This window comes from Haliaeetus leucocephalus, unplaced genomic scaffold, assembly GCF_000737465.1.
Source record: "Haliaeetus leucocephalus isolate CR32 unplaced genomic scaffold, Haliaeetus_leucocephalus-4.0 Scaffold170, whole genome shotgun sequence".
Lineage (NCBI taxonomy): Eukaryota > Metazoa > Chordata > Aves > Accipitriformes > Accipitridae > Haliaeetus > Haliaeetus leucocephalus.
Window position 1 is genome coordinate 1,324,477 of NW_010972606.1, and position 25,922 is coordinate 1,350,398.

At 43.0% G+C, this 25,922-nt stretch overlaps 1 protein-coding gene across 1 annotated transcript; it reads left to right on the forward strand.

The window, feature by feature from the left end:
* The first annotated feature begins 596 nt into the window (after positions 1–596).
* On the forward strand, positions 597–25,521 carry PARVG (parvin, gamma). Its single transcript, XM_010563595.1, has 13 exons — positions 597–736; positions 6,578–6,679; positions 7,187–7,251; positions 11,439–11,541; positions 12,587–12,727; positions 13,149–13,264; positions 15,310–15,365; positions 16,261–16,283; positions 18,298–18,359; positions 18,473–18,541; positions 19,641–19,742; positions 23,470–23,542; positions 25,421–25,521. Exons 2-13 carry the CDS (start codon positions 6,601–6,603, stop codon positions 25,498–25,500), a joined length of 969 nt encoding a protein of 322 aa, XP_010561897.1. The 5' UTR covers positions 597–736; positions 6,578–6,600; the 3' UTR covers positions 25,501–25,521.
* The last annotated feature ends 401 nt before the right edge of the window (positions 25,522–25,922 follow it).

The window sequence follows — 25,922 nt, forward strand, 5'->3', positions numbered from 1 at the left end:
CTGGTACCTGAAGGAAATGTCCAGGGAAAGCGGTTGCGGTAGGGAGCTTTCCCTCTTCAATCAATGATGGAAAAGGGAAAGAAGAGCAGCAGCACTGCCGAGTGGAGATAACTCTTGTCTTGGATGAGCGTTTTGGGCCCTGATGTGGCTAACTAGCTCTCTAAAGACAAATGAGTTAATCTTCTGCCTAGGTTTCACCTTCTACCAGGTACGTAGAGTAGTGCTGATGTGCTTTATCAAATGCTCAAAGGACCATGAGTAAAAGGTGTAATGTAGCATGACGATTTTGTCTGTGGTTGGCTGTTTTTCTTTGCATATAATAATAGAAGTGCACCGTGAGTTGCCCCAGACGCAGACTAGCAAACAGTCACGCCATGCAGTACCGTGGAAGAATGATCATACCTTTCTAATACTTTCTGGTATTTCAGGACTTGTGGGGTTGCATGTTTCCTGCATTTGTATTTCTGTTTATTTTAGTCTCCAGCAGGGACCAAGCACATAGACAATTAAGTTCCGGATATGACTGTGGTTTCGTTTTTAAGAGTAGTCAGTACCGCGCGGCACGACTTCCCGCTCACATACTCTGTGGGCTTTGTGCTGCCCCGCATGGGAGGCTGCAGCTTCGGCGCAGGACGCTCTGAGCCTGGGGGTCACTCCCCTCTCCCCAAAAATTTCATTGCGCCTGCTGTGAGAAGATCTTGGAAGAGCTTCTGGAGAATTACTGAAGGAGAGACAGGTAAGTTTGGGAAAAAGGACTCTTTTGGGAGCTTTTTTTAAAATTTTTTTTTTTTTTTTAACTGTAAGACTTTCTGTGTCCACATGTATTCTTCTTGCTAGGATGACATCTCTTCTGATGCTAATGAGCAAAAATGGCTCTTGAAAGGTCTGGTACTAAACAAGGAAGTAAAAGTAAGTTATAAACTGGGCACACAATGCATATTCTCTTTTTTTTTTCTTATTTATTTTTTAATCCTAGTTTTCTGAAGGCAGAAATATTACTATTAACATTCCCACTTGGTTTTTGTTCCCTCCTTTGTGTGATCTGTTTAGACAACTGTTCCTAGGAAATCTGTTTGAGGTAATGCGGAGTAGGGCTTTTGTGTTTTCAAACAGGAAATAAAACAGTTGAAACAATTTGGTAACATCAGTAAGTGCCTTGTGTATATTCTACAGCTAGTTGGTATGCCAGAGACCACTGGTAGCTCGTTAATGCTTTGTATCGTGTATCAGAGATATATGGGAGCCAGACTGTGTGAAGACTTGTGGAGGAAAAGTGAGCTGATATGACCCGCTTGGAGAATTAGTTGTTTTACCTGTCCGTAGTTGTGGCATTGCAGTGTTGTGCAGTAGTCTAGCTCTTGGCCTAAGAAAAATTGTTGGCTGCCTCAGCAGGTGACAGATGAGAAATAAAACACTCCTTGACTTTAAAACGGACAAGCCTGTAATATCTATGACGTTGTCTCAGTAACAGAGAATGAAGGATCAAATTGTGCCATTTCGTTTGAATAGTCAATAATTAAACTTCAGTTTTATTTAAAAATGCCATAGTGAAATACCTCTGCAATCAGTATTCAACCTGCTGTCTCCTACAATGATCTCTTCTGCAAGTACTGATAAATAGTGCATGCAAGAGGATGAAGGCTGGAAAAACCAGCATGTCAGTTGCAACTCTGAACGGCAAATTTGAACGATGGGCTGCAGAAGCTGGTTGCAGCAAACATGGAACCTTGCATGCGAGAACCAAATCTTCCATCCCTTCCTATTTCTCATTAAATGGCTAACCGCAAGAAGGAGTCCCAACCCAGTCATGTTCCATTTTAGGTTCTTTCTGCAGTAAGTTATTCTCTGAAAGGCTGCTGTCTAGGATCAAGCCTCACAGAAATGAAACTTGCCACATGAAGGACTGCTCGTGAATGCTAATTATTAGTAATAAGCAATGAGTCTGTTAAATGCTCAGGAACTGCAGTTCTCAGGCTCTGAAATGGCTGTGGGAAATCAATGTAGGTAAATGTGAAGTGAAACACATGGGGGAAAAAAAAATACTAGCTCTCCAGATAAATGATGGGCTCTGAGTGGAGTGTTGCTATTTAGGACTAAGATCTTGGGGATATAATAGATAGTTCCATTAGTGTCAGCTCAATGCTCAGCAGTCATCAAAAAAGCAAATAGTGTTGGGAATGAGGAGGAGAGGAATGAAAAACAACGCAGGGAACAAAGAGAGGTTGCAATGCAGCTCCTTAAATCTGTGCAGGTCTGGTTCCCAGCACTTCAAAAAGGCCGTGATAGCACTGGAGACTGTTCAGAAAAGGGCGACTGGGATGGTCAAAGGTACTACGGAGTGGGTTTCCCTGTGAAGGACGACTAAGATGTAGGCTGTGCTTCCTCAGTTTCGGAAAGAGATGACTGTCGAGGGCTAGGATAGTAGGACAGCAGTAACATGGGGTAGTAACACAGTGACGTGAAGAATGCGAATCCGTTGATCTCCTTTGCACTGTACGTAGTGGGGAGTTTCAGGGGAAGCTGCCAGGTGGCAGATGAGGGCAAGCGGCAGGAGGTGGTGCTTCACGCAAGGTAAGGGCAGCTCTTCAGCTCCTCACTGTCAGTGGTGGGAGATACAGGTATTCAAGGGGTGAATGGGAAGTAAACGTCTTGACAGCTTCTAATTACCAGGACCCCAGTTTTGATTTAGGAAGGCTGAGCTGCAGGCTGTTGAAAGTGTTTTAGGGAAGTATCTGTTAATGCTCGCTCTGCTTATGTTGGTTTTTTTTTTTTCCCTAAGCTTCTGCTTTTGGGTGCTATAAGGCACTTGGACACTAGGCGAGCTAGTCTTACCCAGTATAGCAACTTTAATGCTCAGAGTAGGACACACAGGACTGAGGCCTTAAAGGATATTAACTTACACTATTGCAAATTCTTAATTTCAGGCCCTTTCCTACAGGCTACCAAATTTTAAAGACTGGCTTCTGATATTTGGGTTCCTTGGCCAAACAGAGACCAAAGCTGCGGCAGGCAGTACACGTCACTTTGGTGTGTAAATAGTCAAAGGAAATGTAAGAGATACACAAGTTGAGCGTTGCAGCAAAGGTGAGTTAATGTAAATGGTGGTTTACACAGATGATTGCGGAAGGCTTATGAGCAGAACTTCCCAAGCGATAACAACTGTCAGAAACATAATTAAAAGTTGTCCTTAGGTTGCCCCGTATTAACTTTTCTCTCTCAGTTAATTTCATCTGGGCAGTCTTAATTCAGATAGTTCAGTTGTTTAGGTACTAAATGACTCAATTTCTCCTATCTTATTTTACCAAGCAGCTTTTTAGAGACAGCATTCAGTTTTGCAGCCACCATAATGAAACTAATTCGCTCGTGACCCTTTCCCCTAGTGGCTTGCTGGGAATTTTGTACCTAATTTGTTTTACTAGACTGATGTGCAAAAGCATCCAATTGCTATTTTCTACCAATATTCTTGGCTTGGCAAAATCCATGTTGAAATACGTGTTCATAATGCACTTTGACTGGAGCCTTTAATAAATATGTGAGAGAGATCCTGCAGAGCAGCACCATGGTGTTTGGCATATAAAGCTATCAAGGAGATGAATGTCACCTTGGAGATGTTCTATGGGCACTGTGCAACAGCATTTGCAGCAACTGCCTTGCTCCACTGTGCTTATAGGGCTGGGTCATCATAGCATCTCACTTCAGGCACCAGTGGTAGCAGCTGAGGCTCTCTTTGGTAACAGAATGGAGGTGGTAACTGAAAAATACAAGCCAGGGCTAGACTCTCATTTAAATGCTCTGGATTGCTCTTTAAAGGTGCCACGTCCACTCATTACGTAGGGAGCCTTGATAGACAGGGCTCCTAATATGGGCATCTTGGGTAGACATCTTGTGTGAACCTCTAACATAGGGCATCTTGCTTTCTGCTAAAAAAGAACAAAAAGAGTCAGCCTCCCCTCTCCTACAGCAGCCCTGCAGCACTGAACTTCAGAGAGAAGGGAGAGCATTCCCCATCCACAAACAGGTAGTGCTCCCAATTAGCAAAGCAGCCGTCCGTCCTGGCGGGTACCCTGCGTCCAGCAGCAGCTGGGATTCGATGATTCAGAGGAGTGTAAAAAGTCTTCCTGGTCACCATGTTGTTGTCTCCTCTGCTCTGGCTTTCATAGATTTTAGGACTGTCAGGAAAGGTGGGATCTCTTACTCATGCTAGTACAGATGCTGCCATGACACAAACCGTATGCTGCCATGATTGTCCAGGACGGAGAGCCGTGATCCTTCTGTAGTTCCCTTCACCTCTGCAGGCAACCATTTATTTGAACAGTTGCAGTATATAACTCCGATTTCTTGCACTCAAATCAACATACATTTGGTTTAATAAAGAGCCATCTTCTTGCACGGCTGGATGGCTGGGTGCAAAGTGTTATGGTGAATGGAGTTAAATCCAGTTGGCAGCGAGTCACAAGTGGTGTTCCCCAGGGCTCAGTTTAGGGGCCAGTTCTCTTTAATGTCTTTATTAATGATCTGGATGAGGGGATCGAGTGCACTCTCACTAAGTTTGCAGATGACACCGAGCTGGGAGGGAATGTTGATCTACTTGAGAGCAGGAAGGCTCTACAGGGGGATCTGGACAGGCTGGATCGATGGGCCAAGGCCAGCTGTATGAGGTTCAGCAAGGCTCAGTGCTGGGTCCTGCGCTTGGGACACAACAACCCCACGCAACGCTACAGGCTTGGGGAAGAGTGGCTGGAAAGCTGCCCGGCGGAAAAGGACCTGGGTGTGCTGGTTGACAGCCGGCTGGATATGAGCCCGCAGTGTTTCCAGGTGGCCAAGGCAGCCAACGGCATCCTGGCCTGTATCAGAAATAGTGTGGCCAGCAGGAGCAGGGAGGTGGTTGTTCCCCTGTACTCGGCACTGGTGAGGCTGCACCTCGAGTCCGGTGTTCAGTTTTGGGCCCCTCACCACAAGAAAGACATGGAGGTGCTGGAGCGTGTCCAGAGGAGGGCAATGAAGCTGGTGAAGCATCTAGAGCACAAGTCTTATGAGGAGCAGCTGAGGGAACTGGGGTGGTTTAGTCTGGATAAAAGGAGGCTCAGGGGAGACCTGATCGCTCTCTACAACTACCTGAAGGGAGGTTGTAGTGAGGTGGGTGTCAGTCGCTTTTCCCAAGTAACAAGTGATAGGACAAGAGGAAATGGCCTCAAGTTGCGCCAGGGGAGGTTTATATAGGACATTAGGAAAAATTTCTTCACTGAAAGGGTTATCAAGCATTGGAACAGGCTGCCCAAGGAAGTGGTTGAGTCACCATCCCTGGAGGTATTTAAAAGACGTGTGGATGTGGCACTTGGGGACATGGTTTAGTGGCGGACTTGGCAGTGCTAGGTGTACGGTTGGACTTGATGATCTTAAGGGTCTTTTCCAACCTAAATGATTTTATGATTCTACAATAAAGTTTGTAAGAGAGACTATTCAGATTCTACTGTCTGTAACTTTTTATTGAGTTTTAGTCTTTGCCAAGCTAAAGCATCCTAGTTTTTTTGTGGACTTGACTGAAAAACCTTTACGCAAACATTAAGATTGCAAAAGCAAGCACTTAAAACTGGATGTTTCCTACTATGTAAGCTACCTGTAGAGCCCGGCTGTTATCTTTTGTGTTGTCTGCGTAGGCAGCATTACATACCCATGGTTAAAAAATCGGACTCGTCTCCACTTGCACTGTGGTTTGAGTCACAGCTTCTAGAAGAGCCAGCTTCTTATTCGTAGATAGTTGCTGGTGACAGAGATGAACTTCAGCTGGTGTTTGGTAGGACAGCACGTATAGATGGCTGTGCAGCCTCTCCACCCAACTCCGACAACCCCATGCCTTTCTCTGACTTCTGCTGTCCTCCAACATGACTCTTAGCTGTTTTGGAAAACCTTGCCCATGGTTTTCTGTTTGTTGGCAAGGTATTTTCACCACTGTGTTGTTTATTGTCATTCTGCTTTCATTTGAGGACATCTGGGTTGGGAAGGAAAGTCGTTTTCCAGTCTGTGTTTAAAAAAGTCTTTGAGAAGCCATGCAACTTAATCTAACAGGGAGATGGGATTGTCTACTCAGAAGCCTGTCATTGTTTCCCCACAGCTCTACCAGCTGGTCTAATAAAGGAAACTGCTCATATTTATAAGCTTGCCTCTGTAACTTAACTACTGTATTCTTGATTTAATACTTCTTAGGTATTGGTCATTTTTATAGCAGATATCCATTGACACCTAGGAACTGAAAACTTTTTCATTTCAGTTGAAATAGGATTTTACTAATCTAATTCAGGTGAAACCGAATTAGATGGAATTAAGGAAAGTTTTAGTGCTTCGGGGCTTTTTTCCTACATTTTGATGATTAATAGAAAAAGGGAAGTTCTTTCCAACTTCTTTTTCTTTACACACATTTAAATAGATTTTCAGATTTTTTTTAAAAAGCAATCCACCAGTCATGACATAGTAACTAAAAAAATCCTCTTCAGTTTGTTTGTTTGTTTTCTTCTTAGCACTAATTTTGATCTTTACATGCCTTTTCTCATGTTCCTTTTCCTCCCGTATTTTTTACCAGTTTACCAGGAGTGAGAAAAGACAATGGATCCAGACTTTTTAAATGTGTTTACACAGCCTGCTGGACTTAATCAATTCCTAGCTGAAAATGTCATAGCTCAAGGTATGTACTTTATGAACGAGGACAGAAAAGGTCCAAAGAATGACCTGAAGAACCAAACAGAAAATGTGCACTACAAATGGATCACATATTTTTCAGCAGTGGTCCCATGGTTTTATCAGCAGTGAGTAAGCTCTGTACATGTAAGTTGGGTGCAGACCCTCTAGAGGCAGATCATGAAGAAGCAACACAAATTCTAACTGGTTCTGTAAATGAAATTTAAATTTCACACGTAAGGATCTGACCAAGTTTGTTTTCCTCTTTCCAGGATTGTCCGTCTAGAGTTTACTGGTTTCACTTACATTGAAGCATAATTTCCAACAGCAGTCTTAATAGTCTGTTATACCATTTTCTTGCTCATAAGGAATCAGTTAAAATAAAAAATGACAGTGTTTCTACATATGGCAGTTAGTGACACTGGGTAATATTAAACTGATAGCAGATTTTACAGCAAACTTGCATTAGTCATATCTGATCATTGTAATGGATCTTGTTTGCTTCCTTTCATAGGTGAGAAGAAGAAAATCATAAAACCGACCTCAAGCAACAATCCCAAATTGGAAGAATTAAAACTGGTACCATTTCTTTTACTATATTGTTTAACCCTCACCTCAAGTTGTTTTAACCTGTTGTGTTAATGCTCAGCCCTGTAAATTACCCAGCACTTTGGCCGCAGTCCCCCACTCTCTGTGGATGGGGAGGAGCTGTGCTTTTGGCACTTGGGCTCCACACAAGTAAACCAGAGCTTTTGCTTAAGCGCAGCAGCAGGACGGCTGGGGCCAAATAAGACCAAGCTTCAAATGCCTGCATCACCCAAGAGTGGTCACTGTCCTGTGTAAAGGGGAGTGTAGATTTAAAAACTGAGTTTCTTCTTATATGATACCTCTCCTAACTTGGGAAGTGTGGATGAGCCACACCAGAAGTACCCAGTTGCTACTTCATTGTAATGACAGTGTAAAATAGCAATAGAATCCAGCTGGAACAGTGGACCGTGACCAAAAGCAAACCCACGTCAGCATTTGCTGTGACTAAAGAGAGATGTTCGGGTACGTGCAAGTTTGCTGCCCTCATCCCATGATAACAAGTTTTAGGACTGCTGTGCTGATTTGCAACAGTCTTCTCTCTTGTCTTCTACCTCCGGCGGCAGCTGGTTCGGCTGCGATGCAGCCTGACGATAGCAGAGAGCAGAGGGAGAAGGGATGAAGGGTAGGCAAGTCACGCAGAATTCAGGAGAAAAGCTTCCAAGTTGTTGTATGGTACATTATATGCTTCAGGTAACTGTGAAAGATTAATCCTATTTCATGGGAAAGTACTTTATTTCCAAGTAATTTTCAAAATCTCTCCTGTGCATTCAATCACAGTGTTTAATGGTGCAGCCCAGGGGAAGGCTAGCATACTGAAATGTCCTGGAAGAAAAGTAGCATGTCTCTTATGAGACCAGCACTTCTTACATTATGGAGACACTAAAATTGTTATAAATATTATGAAAACCGGCTTAGGCTACGTGCTGATGTGTGTATTATATGGCATTCATAAATCCATCAATACATATGTTTCTATATTACGTTTTCTTAAACCTTCATGCACATTTGATCAAAAAGATTTAGGTTTTGTGTCAGGCTTTCACAATGTTTTTATAAAAAAGAGAAAATCTGAAAGGTGGTGCTGCAAAATGCAATTATGTTGCCTACAGAGGCACTGAATTTGTTCTTTCCAAACTGCCAAAAATGAAGAGCTTTGCTCAGTTTATGAAGATTTCTGTGAGCTTCAGTGCTTAATCCATTTCCCATCAGAGACTCCTGAAACAATGTCCTTTACCGTCTAATTTCTTTTCTTTGGATGATGAGGAGGTGGAAATTGGGTCCCAAGGGAGGCAGTCGTCTGGGTGCCCATGGGTGCCACTGATTGCCGCCTTAATCTCAAGAGTTCATGGCTCCTCTAGAGAACAGATTGGGATGGGGTGGGGATGGGACAGGAAGGTCTCTTCAAGGGAGGAATAAGGGAAGCAAAGAAACTTGCCTGGGAGAAAGACTCTATTCCGCTGCACTTTCATTTTGAGGTGGTTTTGGGGAACTAAGGAATGTGAAATGGCTCTCTATAGCTACTATAAATACCGAACTGCGTGTAAAATAGAAGACGGTTACATCTGAAAGCCAGTAGCAAACTTCTTGAAGTACTCCTTTTCTCCTTTCCCTATTTACTCATTTTTAGACACAACGCTCTGCTCCGCAGCCAAGCGGGGCCCCAGCAGCTGGTCTGAGCAGAGGTGTGTGAGCTGCAGGAGGGGGATGTGGCTGTTGAGAGCCGAGATAGCGCATGAGGGATCTTATAGATCTGTACTCAGCGGTACGTTCTGCTTTTCTGACTTCCATCTGGTTGTACCGCTGTGTTTGGGGTTCCGCTCTATCCCTCACACATCTAAAGCATTGCCAGGTCTTAACCTGCAAGCATTAGCTGAGGAGAACAGCTTTCTGCTCTAGAAAATTCTTTTTACTTCTTAGCTGAGGAAGTATATTACAAACACTTTGACAGCTTCTCAGTTCAGACAAGTGCCAGCGCCAGGCATTTTTGTTTCTTGTGTGGTTTCAAGCATCTTGGTGATATTTCTTTTTTTTCAAACTTCGTTTTACATTTTTGTTAATGTTGGCTAACTTACAGGGATCTGCTCTGAATTTTCTCCTCTGCTTACAGCGAGTGAGAAGGATATTATCCAGACAACAAACTCCAGACACTCACTTGTAGCAATAATAGCAATACAAGCAATACGCATCCCTCTTTCGAGAGGTTCTTGTTAACAGCCAGCTGGGGCTTCTGCTTTGCAGTTCTGCTTCAGCAGGTCATCTTCCCTTTCTATCCACATATGTGGATAAAACACGTGCTTGGGGAAGTGCTGAGGGGCTCCTTTGGTCTCCTGTGTAGGAGCACAGTGCTGAAGGAATGGGCTGCAGGGCCAAGGGATGTAACTGGGAACGTGGTTCCTTTCCAGTTGTAGCCAGCCCTTGGCTTCCTGAGCAGCTTCCCCTTGCAAACGCAGGAAGGATATTGGAAAGGGCGATGGGAGGTATATTGGGTTTGTGTGGCAAGATTTTGGTAGTGGGAGGGATACAGGGGTAGCTTCTGTGAGAAGCTGCTGGAAGCTTCCCCTGTGTCCGACAGAGCCGATACCAGCCAGCTCTAAGATGGCCCCGCCGCCGGCCGAGGCCGATCCCATCAGCGATAGTGGTAGCGCCTCTGTGATAACATATTTAAGAAGGAAAAAAGTTGCAGGAGGCACAGAAAAGGCAGCCGGAGAGAGGAGTGAGAATATGCGAGAGAAACAACCCTGCAGACCCCCAGGTCAGTGAAGAAGGAGGGGGAGGAGATGCTCCAGGCGCCGGAGCAGAGATTCCCCTGCAGCCCGTGGTGATGAAGACCCTGGTGAGGCAGGCTGTCCCCCTGCAGCCCAGGGAGGTCCACGGTGGAGCAGATCTCCACCTGCAGCCCGGGGAGGACCCCACGCCGGAGCAGGTGGGTTCCCGAAGGAGGCTGTGACCCCGTGGGAAGCCCGCGCTGGAGCAGGCTCCTGGCAGGACCCGTGGATCTGTGGAGAGAGGAGCCCACGGAGCAGGTTTTCTGGCAGGACTTGTGACCCCGTGGGGGACCCACGCTGGAGCAGTGTGCTCCTGAAGGACTGCACGCCGTGGAAAGGACCCACGCTGGAGCAGTTCGTGAAGAACTGCAGCCCATGGGAAGGAGCCACGTTGGAGAAGTTTGTGGAGGACTGTCTCCTGTGGGAGGGACCCCACGCTGGAGCAGGGGAAGAGTGTGAGGAGTCCTGCCCTGAGGAGGAAGGAGCGGCAGAGATAATGTGTGATGAATTGACTGTAAACCCCATACCCCGTCCCCCTGCACTGCTAGGGGGGATAGGTAGAGAATCCGGGAATGAAGTTGTGCCTGGGAAGAAGGGAGGGGTGGAGGGAAGGTGTTCTGAGATTTGGTTTTATTTCGCCTTACCCTACTCTGGTTGATTGGTAATAAATTGAGTTAATTTTCCCCAAGTTGAGTCTGTTTTGCCCGTGACAGTAATTGGTGAGTGATCTCTCCTGTCCTTATCTCGACCCACAAGTCCTTTGTTATATTTTCTCTTCCCTGTCCAGCTGAGGGCAGGGGGGGAGTGACAGAACAGCTTTGGTGGGCATCTGGCGTCCAGCCAGGGTCAACCCGCCACAGGAGGACTGCTACACAAGATAGCAAAATAAACAAAATGCTTTTTTTCCCCCTGAAAAGGTATTTGGAGAGCGATTAGTATAAAATTGCAGAAAGAAAAAGAAAACACAAATAGGAAAGGGAGGAGTGCTAGTAACATGAATGACTATAAGGAACAAGCAACAGAATGACTGCAGCCTCTTTTCTAACGAACTTTTGTCTGACAGTTGAATTTGTGTGAATTCTGTGACGTCTAATGAAGTCAGGAGTTGGGAAGTGTACTCTGTAGCCTTTTCTGTGATGGAAGTGGGAATGGGGTCTGTCTCTCCACCTGTATAATTATTTCTACAAAATTCATAGGAATATAACTTGTGAGATGTCTATTTCGCTTGAAAATTAGGGAGAACTGATACTTAACTTCTCTTTAAAAAACAACCACAAAGGACAAAGGAAGTGGAGGTTGAAAGCAAACCAAGATAAGGGACTAAAGAGAAAGGTGAAACGCAATATAGCACTGAGTGCTATACTGTCTAAACAACAAGAATGTAATTGCCAGCTGCTTTGTTTTCCTCCACAGTTATTGATTGACTGGATTAACACAACTCTGAAAGAGGAACACATAGTAGTTAAAAGTCTGGAAGAAGATCTGTATGATGGGCTGGTACTTCATCATCTTTTGGGTAAGCTGCTGCTTTGAGTTTAGCTCACAAACACATCATGGAGGAACTTCCAGATCGGAGAATAAACCTCACAAATTGCAGTAGCAGTGATCTGCTGGAGTCTTGCTTCTCGCTAACGGAGAAGGTACTGCACTGTGAACCATCTGTGATAACTGCAATTCTGAACAAATGCATGATGATCTGCTATTGTTTTTATATAATTATTTTTCTTTTAAGAAAGTCTTTTTACCTGCTAGTTAACATAATAAAAAGGTTAACTCTGAAGTGTGAAATTACAGTGCCTCTGAAGGGAAGGAAGGCTTTATAAGCCAGGAGCTTATGAAGCAGCATATAGTGGAATCAGCACTATAATTTATATGTTTCCCTGCTTTTAAAAAAAAATTAAAAAGTTCTAGGTCTAAAGCACGGGGCTGGAACTGGAACTGATGAAAATCTAAGAGGCTTTCTATACTACGAAGTACTTGTATAAAGATGTGACCTCTTGGAACAGCCTGTTGGTCTATTTCTATTTCTCCATCTCTCCTGTCCCTACTTCATTTTTCTTTCCCCTGTCACTCTTTTTGGGAATGTCTTTCAAATCTTGTCTCCTTTTCACCAAGGCTGAGGGAAGCAGCATGAGCAGGATTGGCTCATTTTCATAGTTTACTTGCCTAAGCAATGAGCTGGGATTTCTTCTTACATATAATGTAAGTTGATAATGCCTTTGTACACTATCTACAGGAAAGATTCACTCATTGGATTCCCGTAGCTTCCACTAGCAAAAGAGGAACATGGAGTGTTAGGATGGGGGATGATGCAGCAAGGAATGACTTGAGTCCTCTCCCTTTTGCAGAGCTTCACTGATTTTACTGAGGCTTTCAGACAGTGCGGGAGTTTAACAAGGCATACAGCTGTGGGATGTGGGTCTGTGGAAGCTATTAAGTGGTATCAAATATTTAAAACAAGACTTTGTGTGCTTTGCTGTCATTTTACGTTTCTGATTTATTTTTTTCCTATGATGGTGTTAAAATACATCCTTCTCCTTCATATGGGCTCTCTGTCACAGAAAACCTAGGATCTCTCAAGTTGGATGTTGACAAGATTGCATTAACAGAAAAAAAGCAGCGACAGAAACTCTCTGTGATTCTGGAAGCTGTGGCTAAGTGTTTGCAACTGGAAGAAAGTCAGCTGAAATGGAGTGTGGAATGTAGGTGCAGAAGTGAAATTGGAGAAAATCATCCATCACAGGGCTTCCTCTGCTATAAGGCTGCTTTGAGGCAAAGGGGTGCCAGAACAGTAATTAAACAACCTGTTTTCAATTATCAGTTGAATCAGAAGTGAGACAGCAATACCTAACTGTGACTGGGTCATGCAAGCTGCATCCTCTGGGTGTGTGGCTTGTGGACCACTTAACAGCCCCCAGCATCTGTGAGTATGTCTCACAAAAAGGACTTTCAAGGTGTGGTATTGCTGAATTGTGATATTATATAAACCCCAATCTGATGTCCTACATGTGTTATGGCCCTCCATGACTTTGGGATCCTCTACACAGGGAGAATTCATGACATTTTAATGAGGTTTACTTGTTTTGCATACTAAACGTTGTTTTCTTTCTTTATGCGGAATAGCTATCTTGGCAAAGGACTTACTGAGCACACTGCATCTTCTGGTTGCAATAGCAAAGCACTTCAAACCCAACCTGGCCATGCCTCCAAATGTTCAAGTGGAAACAATCACCATTGAGGTAATTATAGTTTCAGTATTTGTTACAGTAGATCCTAGAGACCTTTCACAAGACTAATTTGCTTAGAATTAGGGAGAAATGTGTGTACAACTGTGAAAGAGATACTTGTATTTTCTGTGAACTGGGCCTTTTAATTTCTGAGTTTGCTGGACTAGACCATCATTTTGTTCTCAGTTCAGATGTTGTATCTTTAAAAGGGTGGAAACACTATGCTGTTTTTTCTCCTTGATCAAAAAAAAGGAATCGTCCAAACTGACAACAGCTATTAATCTCTGTAAAGAAGAAGAAATTCTGCTGTTACTATCTCTAAGTGTTTTAGAATAGAGGCCTGCACGCATAAATTGTGACGCTGGTTCAATGCTGAGGATTTATTTCTTTAGGGGAAGGGATTTTCTACTCCCCTTCCACTGGGGTCGCGTTTTGTAATTTTTCTCTACAAGCTGAGATCTACATGCTTTCTTTCTCTATTTGTTTCTTAAAGTCAGCGCTGGGACTTCAGGAGAACATCAATTATCCCGCAATTTGGGATATGGTTGCAAAAATTAGCACCGCTGTGTTACAGTTTTAACAGAGGGTTTGCGATTCAGTGGTGTTGGGAGCCCAGCACACGGTCTGTGTGGTATGACCTAGTGCTCTTCCCTCTTTGGAGGATGGTAACTGGAACTGAAGCGAAGCATGCCCTCGAGCTACGTCTGTCACTTTAGGAGGTTTAAAAGTGTCCTGGAGGCACAGCTTCTTCTGGGGCTTGGTTCTGCAAAGGTAGCCGTTGTGGGCCCGTCGCAGCTGAATGCTTCGATGGAGGAGTGGTCTCTCTGGTATCTAATGGGAGTCCAAACTGTGTGTTGCTGCCCACGCTCCTGTCGTGCAGGTCTGATCAGTGACAACCCAGACTCTGAGGAGAGCGGCCCTCCATCTAGTGCCTAATGGGGCTGCGAGCACCTCAGCCGCGCAGAAATCGGGAGGGGTTATCTGCGAAACTGCAGCATCGGAAAGGGCCGTTCACCCTGGGAGAGAGAGGAGAGGGAATGGAGATAGTGGGGTTGTGGTGGGGAGCTGATTCCGCGCGGGAGAAATCAATGCCCCTGATGGGAACAGTAATCATTAGGTCAAAAGTGAGGAAAGCCCACGAAGGCACAGCTCAGAAGAGGGCTCAAGGGCAGGAAAGGGGAAACGTTGGGGAGGCCCAAAGGAGACCAGAGAAGGCCTGGCGCTTCCACGACACATGCTGCAGGAAGGACCTGCCTTTGCCCCAGTGGGGCTGGCTGTGCTCTTCTTCAGCGATGAGTTGACCCAAAGGAGTTGACTCAGTATGTGAACGGGCCGTGCTTTTCACTGCCTAAAAGGGGAGAGCGGCAAACACCAAAGACTTTTCTGTCATAGGAGATGTTTGCCAGGTGCCTGAATAAAGCAGCAGGCATGCCCGTCGTCTCCTATCTCTTCAGACTGTCAGTTGGGTGGAAGCACTGTTCTTTTGATGTTTTGTGGAGGACTAAGCTTTATATAGAGGAACAAGGATACAAGGACATAAGCAAAGATCCCAGGTGGCTTCAGAAATAGTAAGAATTGCCAACCTAAATCTAAGCAACCCACCAAACCTAAGTCCTCTGCAGGGGGGATTCATCAATGGGTGGCAGGCCATGGCGTGAGGTTATTATAAGGCAGCAGTAACCACCTCCAGTGCCGTAAAACTGAAGAGTCCTTAATGCAGTGAAGTGCACAAGGAAATTGTTGCCTGCCCAAAGCAGCTCAATGCATTCATCAAGTCTCGGGTGAACATGCCAGCCTTTGAACTTCACCAGCGGAGGGACCACGTGCTTCTCCTTTGGCTTCCTCTGATGGGGAAGTAGGTAACTTCTGGCTGAAGAGCGAAGAGAGCAGAAGGGAGCAGCAACCTCTCAAAGTGCCTGTACTAATTGCACTGGACTTCTTGAATAGATACCCTCTGGTAATCATTTAAGGCAGCAAACAGGTCATGAAAGCCTCATTAATGCTTATGGATTTTTTGTGTGTAACAAAACCAAAAATATTTATTGTCCTTTCAACAGAACACCTCCAGAGGATTAAAGACGGCAAATGCGGTGGAATATATCACAGAAAACAAGTAAGAGGGGATATATCTGGTTTTTACACTGTCAATCAGAAAGGAAATATTGTGGGTGTTTTCCCCCTTAGAAATATAGCTGGGATCATGATGATGACAAAGAGTGTAAACCCAGGCATGCATATGCATGCGAACTGTTTCTCTGATTTCTTTCCTTTTTTTTTTTTTTCCTCTTCAGATTTGGTATTGTGGTATAATACCTTTCTTTACTCTTTATGTAAACTTCACTAAAATAATGAGTATGACCATTTCTGAGGCTTAGTGTTTGTCATTGCCATGGAATATAATAACAAATATAATAACAGAAATTGAGTACTGTAAATCTGCCTGTCCCAGACTAAACTGGAAATTTCCTAAAGCCACAGTGGTTTAAATCTACTTTGAATTTATTGCTATTGTGTCATTAAATAAAGGGAAAAGAATCGGTTCTTATTTCACTGTGAAAGAAAGGTTTGAGCTTGCTGAGTTTGTGAGGTACTGTCATTATTAAAGGAGTTAAGTAGTAGGATACCTTTTATATATGCAGAAAATGTGGACATCATTCCAAGAACTAGAAACAGGTTTTCCTACTATCATCTTTTATATGCTAGAACATCTTCAAACTCTAATATCATGAGCAGCTTATTGGAAGAGGATATTATGGATTGTGCTTATAAAATAAATGTTCATTAGTCTGCGGGACAGTTAAAATCTCATATACTTCCAAGACCCTATACAGATATATAGTGTACTTATAAACGTCTGTTGGAAAGTCACTCTGACGTAGAGTTAATGGTGCTTTGTACTCTATCTCCTGCTTTACAAGACAGCTGATGGCCCAGATAAGCTTTTCTTGTGAATAACATTAGTTCTGCTGAATGCTTTTTCTAATTCTTGCTTTTTATTGCACTTTCAGGGAGAATTTAGAAGCGCAGTCAAGTAAGTACTGGCATTGCCAACTTCAGTGTTTCACTATTATGTGCTATTATACACCACATTCTGATCCGTTTTTACCACTTGATAAAATTGGTATGCTCCCACTAGAGTTAGTGGAGATTCATGGATTTCTCCTAGTGTTTTTCTCCAAATGTCTTCTGTTAATGTCTGTTTGTATCAGTTGGAAGTTGATACATAGTTTGGAAATCAGGTGGTCACTTTGCCCGTGGACTTACAGGCAACAGATGGGAGGTGAGACAAGAAATGATAGAGTGGGTTGATAACCCAACAGAGAAGACCTGGCTGAGGGACGACGCATGTCTTGGATTTACGTATTGACCTCATTCACTGTTGGAACTATTTATGAGCATAACGACTTGAGAATTGTGCTTCTTGTTGCTACCAGTTTCAACGTAGTTTCCTTTCTGGGGTTTGCAAACGAGATTTTGAAATCTATTGGTGCTTGGCTGTGGATGGCAACTTAGTAAAACTAACGTCCCCCAAGATTTTACCCTTAGGGTTTTGAGGGCTGTGAAACACCTGAGGTGAAAAATGTCCACATGTGCAGAGCCTGCAGAAGGTCTGGGCACTGCTCAGGCTTCAGTGTGAGCTGCTCTTCCTTGCTCCAAAGGAGCACGTTGCATCCCCAATGAATCAATGCAACCATTTTAATTCTCTGCTCTGCCCTTTATGCTAGCATTTTCACCCTTTGCAGAGGTGCAAACTATATCATTTAATACATATTTATCACTTATTCCACTGAGTGGCCTCTAGTGTGGGCTGAAATTGTTAAAAAACAAAACAAAACAAGACAGACAAACAAACAAACCCCAAACCAACCCCCAAACCCAACCCTGTAATTAGGTGTTTCTTCCAGTGGGCTGATTCTGCTGGAAAGAGAAATCTGCATTTCACTCTTCAAAATGCTTTCTCTGTCTATTTTTAACACAGCTTGCTTAACAAAGAGAGAAATCCCGAAGCATGGCTCCAGAAGAGGGCTCTCTAGTTTGTGAGACCGTTGCAGGTTTCAGACTGTGGCTCAGTGATTTGTTTGACGGATTCACCTGTTCCCTGACACTGCTCCTGCAGCAACCCCCTAGCAGGGAGGATGGAGAAGCCTGAGGAAACCCTTTCACAGTGGAGGATTCTCTGTTGCTGGCTTTTGGGAGGAATTTTCCTTAAACAGAGCTGCCTTTGCTTTCCTGCACTGTAGAAACTGGTTCTCCATTTTCTGCTGCCAGAGTGCCCTTGATTGTTAAGGGTGTTTCAAATGGTTTGTTCATGCTTGAACCAGAGCCGTCTTGCGGCTGGGTGACCGTGAGGAGCTGTATCCTGCTCTCGTCAAACCTGGGCTGAAAATGGAGGTGAGGGTGGGCGTTCACAAGGACTTCGATGAATCTTATTTCCTTGGAAATCTTTAAATTTGTGCTAGTTCTCTGGTGCAGATTTGCTAGCACCGGCTCAGTGCCTGCCTTTAAACTGGATGGCAGCACTGGTCATTTTTGAGGTCTGTGAATTTTCAGAGGAAAGGCAGCGTCTCCAAACCCAGTATCTAGTTTGTGTTTTTTTGAAGGAAGGGGGCTGTTTTTCTGCAAGTTTGATGTAACTGGTATTAATGTTGGGGGAGAGCAGTAAAATGTATAGCTCTTCTTCTCTGCTTACAATATTTTATCCCAGAGGTTCAGGGTTGAAAAAAAGATAACTGAAAAGAGATAAACTGTAGACATGCGAAACTTAGCCATTGCTCACACTGGTGAGCACAAATCTTGAGAACCTCTGCAGGCGAAAATCACAGAGCTGAATGAAGTAAATTGTTTTCTCTGATGTAGTCAGGCTGAAGGGAAGCCTGTCACCCCATCCTCTGATAAATAGAAAAGCAGGATTTTTTCCTGTCTCCTTGTGACTTTTTTCCTCCTTGGCTTATAAGGTATGAACACCTTTCTCCTCCTGGAGCTGCTTTAAACCTCTGATCTGACAGTTATTCCAAATAACAACAATTAATTTTGTTTTGATACAGAAGATGATGCCTTTGATGAATTATTTAGCCGTGCTCCAGATAAACTGGATGCTGTAAAAAAGGTGATTTACTTTTTTAATAGACATCAAAATTTGTAAGGTAAAGCATAATTCATGACTTCACTGAAAAAAATTCTCTTTTCTTCCACCCTCTCCTCCCCTTCTGTTTTCTTTAGGTATTTTTGCAATTTGTCAACCAGCATGTTGGAAAATTGGGATTAAATGTGAAAGACTTCGAATCTCAGGTACCCTGCTCTAAGCTGCATGTTAACCATGTTTTTTCAGCCATTTGAGCGTTTCCTCTCACCATTAGGATTCCTCCTTTTTGTTCTAGTAATTTGAAATTTGGCAACGTAACAATTATTTCTAGCTTCAGGTTGAGAAACCGGGCTTCAGTTTCTGACGTTTCTGAAGCTAATAAGTAATGAAAAAATACAGCTTTGTATTGAATCCTGCCCTCATAATGCTACAGGGAGTAATTTTCGGAGTCTGCCCAACTCTTGTGGATGCTCTTTCTGTCAGGATGGAAATAAGGGTATTCTGAAAATTAAACCGAAAGCCAAGCTGATTGCTGGTGCTTAGTGATTTTTAATGCTTCACGGTAGGAAGGCCTGATTTTCATTACATTTCGAAGTCCCACCCTCTGAACATTGACCTTCCCTAGAGCCCATGAATTAGCAGAAGAAGCGCTCATTAGGCACCTCGGGATCACCTCCCTGGGCACCGGCTGGTGTGGAGCTGGGGGGCTCCAGCACCCTCCCGCGCCTCTCCAGGGAGCCAGCGAGGGATGAGCAACGAGCCCGGGGACGTCCCTCCCGGCTTTCTCATTCCCTGCTTCTGCAGCCACCCACGCAGAACACAGCCCGCAGCTCTTGCGTCGCTCCAGGCGTTCAAAACCTTGGTGCAGTGGCGGTCCCTGCGATGTATGTCGCGCAGACGAAAAGCGGAGCTGTGCTCTGGTGCTCTTCTGGGTTTTCCTGGTGGGCAACTGTGAGAAAGGAAGCTTTGCAAGCGTTTTCTCGTAAATCTCGGGCGCTGGGCACAGTTTTCTTTTATTTATAGTTGTGCGTTTGTCGCTTGTGGTCGTCTGAAGTCTCTTCGCATCTGGAATAGTTTGTTTTAATAGCTGTCCTCTTACAAGGTCGTATTTTCACTATTATGAACTTGGGAGCCTTATGTAACTAAATACGAAGTTCACTGTAGAAGAGGTTGAGGGAGCTGAGTCATTAGGCTGTCTGCTTGCCAGAGTACCATTTAAATTCCTTTATCGCTAGAAAGGCATTTATCGGAGTAATTTACTAAAAGCCAGCATAATAAATAATACTCAGATCATTCTTCATCTAGCTTGCAGATGGAGTTATCTTACTGCTGTTAATTGGACAACTGGAGGGTTACTTTCTGAATTTAAGGGATTTCTTCCTGACTCCAGCCAGCACCACAGAGATGGTAGGTTGTTATTTAATTACTTAGAGCTTGAGGCTTCAAACATCTTGTGTATTTAATGCTTCCACGTCAGTGAAGAGCTTTGCCTCTTGCTTTAACTGCTGCTGCATATGAAGTCATATGCATGCACAGTGTTTGCAGGAGAGTGGTTTGGGACAGTACAAATGCACGTACTCAACGCTGTTAAAATACCCTGGAACAGGTCGGTGCCTTCTTCAAAATTAATTATTATGTTATGGGAGGCAAGCTATTGTTGCTTGCATTTATTTGGCAGATACATGCTTCTGAAGCCTTCCGGTAAAATCCAGTCTCTGTGTGGTGAGGAATTGGTATGCTATCTCCCTACAAGTCTGTCCTGCAAACAGCATTTTAAAGTGGATGACACCTTTTACATAGCAGAACTGGATCCCTATAGGTTTCCTTACACTGTCCTAAAAATATACCTTAATCAAGACATGACCAGAAGATTTTGAAGGCCCCCTTTGTGCTTAGGAACCTCTTGAGAATTTACATCTTTTCCTCCCCCAAGGCTGGGAGCTGTAACCTACCCAGCCAGACTTGCTCGACACCTTTTTCAACCTCTACCAGGCAGATTTCATCAGTGCTTTAGAAGAAGGAGGTGGCATCAGCCAGAAGGTAGTGCGTGCAGGGCTGCTGGTGTAAACGCCTCCTCCACAGACCTAGGATGCTGAGATATTTTGAGATATTTGAGATATTTTCAAATTGGCTCTGGTGTGGGTAGGGATTTTTCATTTTGGGTCACTGAAGAGCTCTGAAAAGCTTGAAACGGTAGCTGTTTTTCCTGGGTTACATTCAGTTAGATCTTTGAAGGTGAAACGTGTCAGATCCTTTTTGCTTGATTGCTGCCTGAGAAGGAAATCTCTCCTCTGGCGTGGTTTGCGTTACAGCTTCCCCAGACAAATGAGGCCGTCGTCCGATTCCTGACCTCACCACAGTTCATCTCCCCAGGCAATATTTATTTGTAATGAAAATTCTCAGAGGTCTTGTATTAATTAATAACTGTTCCTGTGGAGCTTTCCATCAAAATATTTAAAAGCACGATTGTCTGAAACCTAGGTTTAAATTTTGTCAAAAATTCATTGCTGACTGTTGATGACTGTTTAAGGTATTAGGAAAATTCAGATTTTTTTGATCCAAGATGATTGAGAATGGGGAAAATATATTTTGAAGGGTTGAATCAAACAAAATCAAAGCATTTCCTTGCAGTTGTTTTTCTTCCCTTTCTCCTCCTCCACTCAGTTTTCAAAATTGTTTGCTCCGATCCATTGACTTGGAAATAAATTTTTAGTATTTCCATTAACTTTTTTCAGAGGAAGTCACTGAATTTTTTTTAATTTAAAATTTCATAGATAACCTTTTTCTTTTTGGATCAGCCCTATTCAAGCCTCACAGATCCCTTTCAAAAACAAGATACCCCTACATTTCAGGTACAAATCAGAGCTCAGACTTTCTAGATTTTACCCTGCACGTGCTGGTCACTGGCCTCAGAGAAGAATGTAATGGGGTTGGGTACTGGTTCATTACAATTCTCTACATTCTAGTAATTTCATTTTAGCAAAGTTACTTGCAAGTACTGGACTTACCGTTGAACAGTTTGCCAAAGTGGTATTTACCATTTGTTTCTCCTCTGGTGTTCATTACAAGATGAAAAGTGGGATGACAATATAACTAAAAATATTGAGGGACCATAGTTCAACTGTCATTTGTACATAAAATACGTCTTTCAATTCCCCTGTGCTTTCTAACTCCCTGTCATTTTAGACGTTAATTGGTACAGTAAGGTATGAAAATGTAACCTTTGCTGAGATTTAAAACACATCATTTATGTTATAAAAATGGTGACAACTGCAGGCACCATTATGATCGGTGCGGTGGATCAACTTTCATTCAAGCTGAAAGCTTGTGGTTCAAAGCTGGTACGTACACTTCGTGAATCGCAAGGAGGGGAAATTGGGATGGAAACAGTGATACTGAGGAGAAAATAGAAACAAGAAATAGGGAGGGCAGGAACCCGTGTTAGAGGGACGGGAGGGGTGAGGAAAGCAGGAGCAGAAATTTGGGAGGTGACCCACCTACAGGTGTAAGAAGACAACACTCCATGTGGGTAGGTTTGTTGCAGGTTTTTTGGGTGTTTATTACCAAAAAATGAGGTTTACAAGTAACTGTAAAGAAAGTCCAGCTCTGGGTGTTCATGTGTATAGAAAGATGTGTATTCTGAGACAAAGAATATAATCACAAAATAGGTCAGGCTGAAATTAGGGGTGAACTTTGTGCAGTCAGGAGATGAAGAAGATGATGAAGGAGGGCCCCTGTGCTTATCAAAATTGGGTGAACTTGGTACTTTTGCCAAAACAGGGCCAGAGCTGAAACACCCCACATGTCCTGACCTTTGTCCGGTTATAAATCCTGGAGAATTGTCCAGGTCTTTTGAGTGTGGAAGCACAGCTGGATGAAACAACTTATTTTTCTAGGTTGCCTTTCTTTGGTAATGATCAGTATTTCCGTCTGAAGATTTGTTTTGAAATCTGCATGTTATTGTTCCTTGCAAATCTCATACACATTACAGAGAGGGAGATGTGCCCCTTTTACCTATGCTGGTTCATTAAGGAACATTTGATTTATTCATTCCAGTCAGAAAATTGTTTAGATCTGTATGAGCTTAAGCTCTCCTGGCTGCTGACTGTCAGAGGAAGAAAACAAGCCCGAATCCAAACTGTCAGTCTCAGTTACTTGTAAACCAGAGAACCAGGTAAAACATAAATCTATTGCTTCACTTCAGAGCACACGTTTTTTGCTTGGCTTATGCGTGGGGGGCCCCTGTGCTTATTGTCAGAAGATAATAGGGAACAGCACGGCAGCAGTTCTGATGTGCCTCCCAGAAGGATAAATTGCTCAGTAGCCTAAGGAATGTGCGAAGAGACAATTTGAAGTTCGTTCAGATCTTGTTACTTCATTGGAGGAAGGGAGCTTGCTAATTACCAGCCAAGTAAACAACTGCCCTTAAGCTGTTAAAAGCTAGTAATGGGATGTTATATTACTTTAAAAAATCATTCATGACTACTGTATATGCATGTGGTGCTGCTTTTATACAGGGGAGAGGAAAAACCAGTAAGGAAAAAACAGAAAAAACCCCACCCTTCATTCATAGACATGTGCTTAATTTCTCATGAGTAATATTAAGGATATCACCACTACTGTTATTGTGTATAGACATCTTTATATGTTAAAGCATAAACTTCTAGCTCACAAATATAGCTGATTAGAAGATTTCCAATCTTTGTAACTCTGAATGACATAGAGAGACCTTTTTCCTTACGTATTTTTATTTGTTCCAAATGTGGTAAGCATATGGGCATTGTTAAAAAAAATGGAAATAAACTTCATGCATCTACTAGATCCAGCGTGTTTTCCCCTTGGAAACATCCATTAACACAAAACTTTCACATGCAAGGCCTGTCTTTAAATAAATGGATTCTTCTACCTCATGGGATATGTTTTGTTGGAGATGGATTTTACATCTAATTTTATATGATAATTGGTAGAAATTCTGAAGAGCACTCCATCAAAACGAAGGAGATGACTATGAGTACATATTTATGAATCAGTATCTTCAGCTACTAGAGAAATACTTATTAAAACCTCCTGGCCACTGTACCGTTAGGTGGAAAATATTTTCTGTTCTATTGATATCTCTCTGTCTCATCAACAGCTTCACAATGTTAACCTTGCATTGGACTTGCTGGCAGATGGAGGTCTCCTGAATTTTTCTGTGAACTCTGAAGGTGAGTCATGACATGCATACTTGTCTGGAATAGAACTGCTAATATCCTGGCTTAGCAAAAGTTAGGGTCCTTGAAGAAAGTAAGTTCTGCAGTGCGACACTGACACATTTCGTTATATGGCTGCCCCATAGCTCCTCATTCAGAATGAATAGCAATGAAGCTGAGAATTGTTTTGAACAATCTTTATTACTATATTAAAAATGTTGGATTGTTACAAGTTTAGTAACTTTACACTAAACTTAAACTGTTTAGTAAGTCAGTATTTGTTAAAGATTTAAAACAGTGGCAGCTCTGAGGGAAACTACAGCAGCTGAGCTGGAGGGAAAGCTTTTTTCCTATCTCATAACAAGTTTTAGTGCGTTAAAAACAAGCTTGTTTCATGTGGAAAGATACCATGCAGAATATGTCCTGAAAATCAGAAACACTGACTGCTCTATTCAAGCCCAGAAGAGCTGGTGGGTCAGTCTGCTGGATGTGAAGTTAATAGGTTTTAAGTTGCTGTTCTGCCTGGTTCAGACCTGGGAGCTGAATCTTGATCTCCTACATCCAAGTGAATGCTTTCATCACTGAGTCAATGTACACGCATGTTCCCCTCTCTTGCCCCACCACAAAAAAAAAAAAAAAATTTCCTTTGGATGAGTCCAATTTTACAATTAAAAACTGCTCCACAGAAAAATTTTTTGACCAGCTCCTGGTGGGATGAGGGATGTGGCTACATTAATGAACGGTGCTGTGACTGCTTAGCCTGACCTCTTGCACATCAAAAGCTTGTTGTTGAATAAGGAAATCAAATCTTTATTAAAAATAGAAAGCATTCTCTCTTCCCCTGTTAGTTATTCATAAGCAAGTGGTTGCATGTGTTTAGTACGTAACCCATGGAATCATGGAGACAGAAGGATACAATTTAGGACTTTTCTTTGTTTTTATTTTGTTTTCCTTTTCCACTACTGCTTTGATGGTGTTGGGAGTTTGCATGACAGGCATGCATGAATTGTGGGCTTTTGCCATGTTGCATAGAGCTGGGAGTTTGGAAAGCTATTTATGTTAACTTTGAAAAGAGTACTCTGCGTGGGCTCAGGTCTCCGTGCTGAGATTCACCTTTTGTAGGAAAGGAGTTAAACCCATGCTTGCTTTCCTTCCCTCTGGCTATTCTGTACTGCCTCAAATACAGAGTTGATCAATATAAGAAATACTGGTGCCAACATCTGCAGGTCCTTTAGCTTCACTGGGAAAATCCTCAGCTAGTGATTGAATTTAGTATGATTTAGGGGTACTTATTACAGCTACACTATTTAGACTGTTCAAGGATCTCATTTACTAGTGTTTTCATTGTTAGTCTTTCTCATGGTGATTTACAGCACTGTAAGAAGAACAGTAAACCCTCTAAATCAGTTAGCCTCTTCCATTGCAATTATTAAATACAAGTGCAGTTTGTTTAGCCAAGAACACGGAAGCTGAAAACTAAATGAAAAAAAAAGAAAACAGCCAACAGCAGCAAAACACAATGGAATCATTACAACCAAAAAATAGTGTCAGGTAATTCTCAACATGATTCCTGCCATAGGAGAATCAGAAAAAACTAAAGCTGTAAAGTCCTATTAAATTATCTACTCTGTTGTCTGCTAGTGAAGAATTGTTTCTTACTATGCATTATTTATCCTGTCTTCCAGCAAGGTAGTGCAGTGAAGGTCCCTTTTCCTTAAGTTCATTTAATAAATAAATAATTTGCTAGCTCTGTAGTTCCTGTATTGCTTCTTGTTGCAATTAGATTGTCTAAGTTCACGTTATAACTGGGGAAAGGTGGAGGATTGTCTTTGGCAGTTGCAGTCTCTTGCTAATACTTCCCGTCTGGTTTTGTGGTTTCTTGTGTATCCACAGATATTGTGAATGGAGATATGAAGACTATAATGCGGATTCTGTATTGTTTGTATTCCAAATACAAGACCAAAGAAACATGAAGAGCAAGGCCAAGAGCTCAAGAGCTTGGGCTTTTTTTTTTTCTGCCTGTCCGTCCCGTGTCCCCCCCCCGCCCCCAGTGTGTCAGGGTCTGATTTTTGGATTCCCAGCTCTGTTCGCCACTGTTTGTGTCCATGCACTTGTGTTCGGCACTTGCTGTATTAACATTGTATATGCAAGTATGTATTCATGCAAGGTTGCACGTACACCACCTGAATAATTGTAAGCATGTGTGTGTCCACGGCCCGTGTACTGTGTAATTCTGTGGCTGTAGCTCTTGCTCCAGCCCTGTCTCTTGTTCTCTCTTAGCCGTCCTAATGATGCAAAGAAGTGCAACGTGTGTTTATTCTGGACTGTGGATTCTTTGCTTCTGGAGATGATTTTGGAAGCTGTTATTGCAGCCTCCCAACTTCTCTGCTTCTGA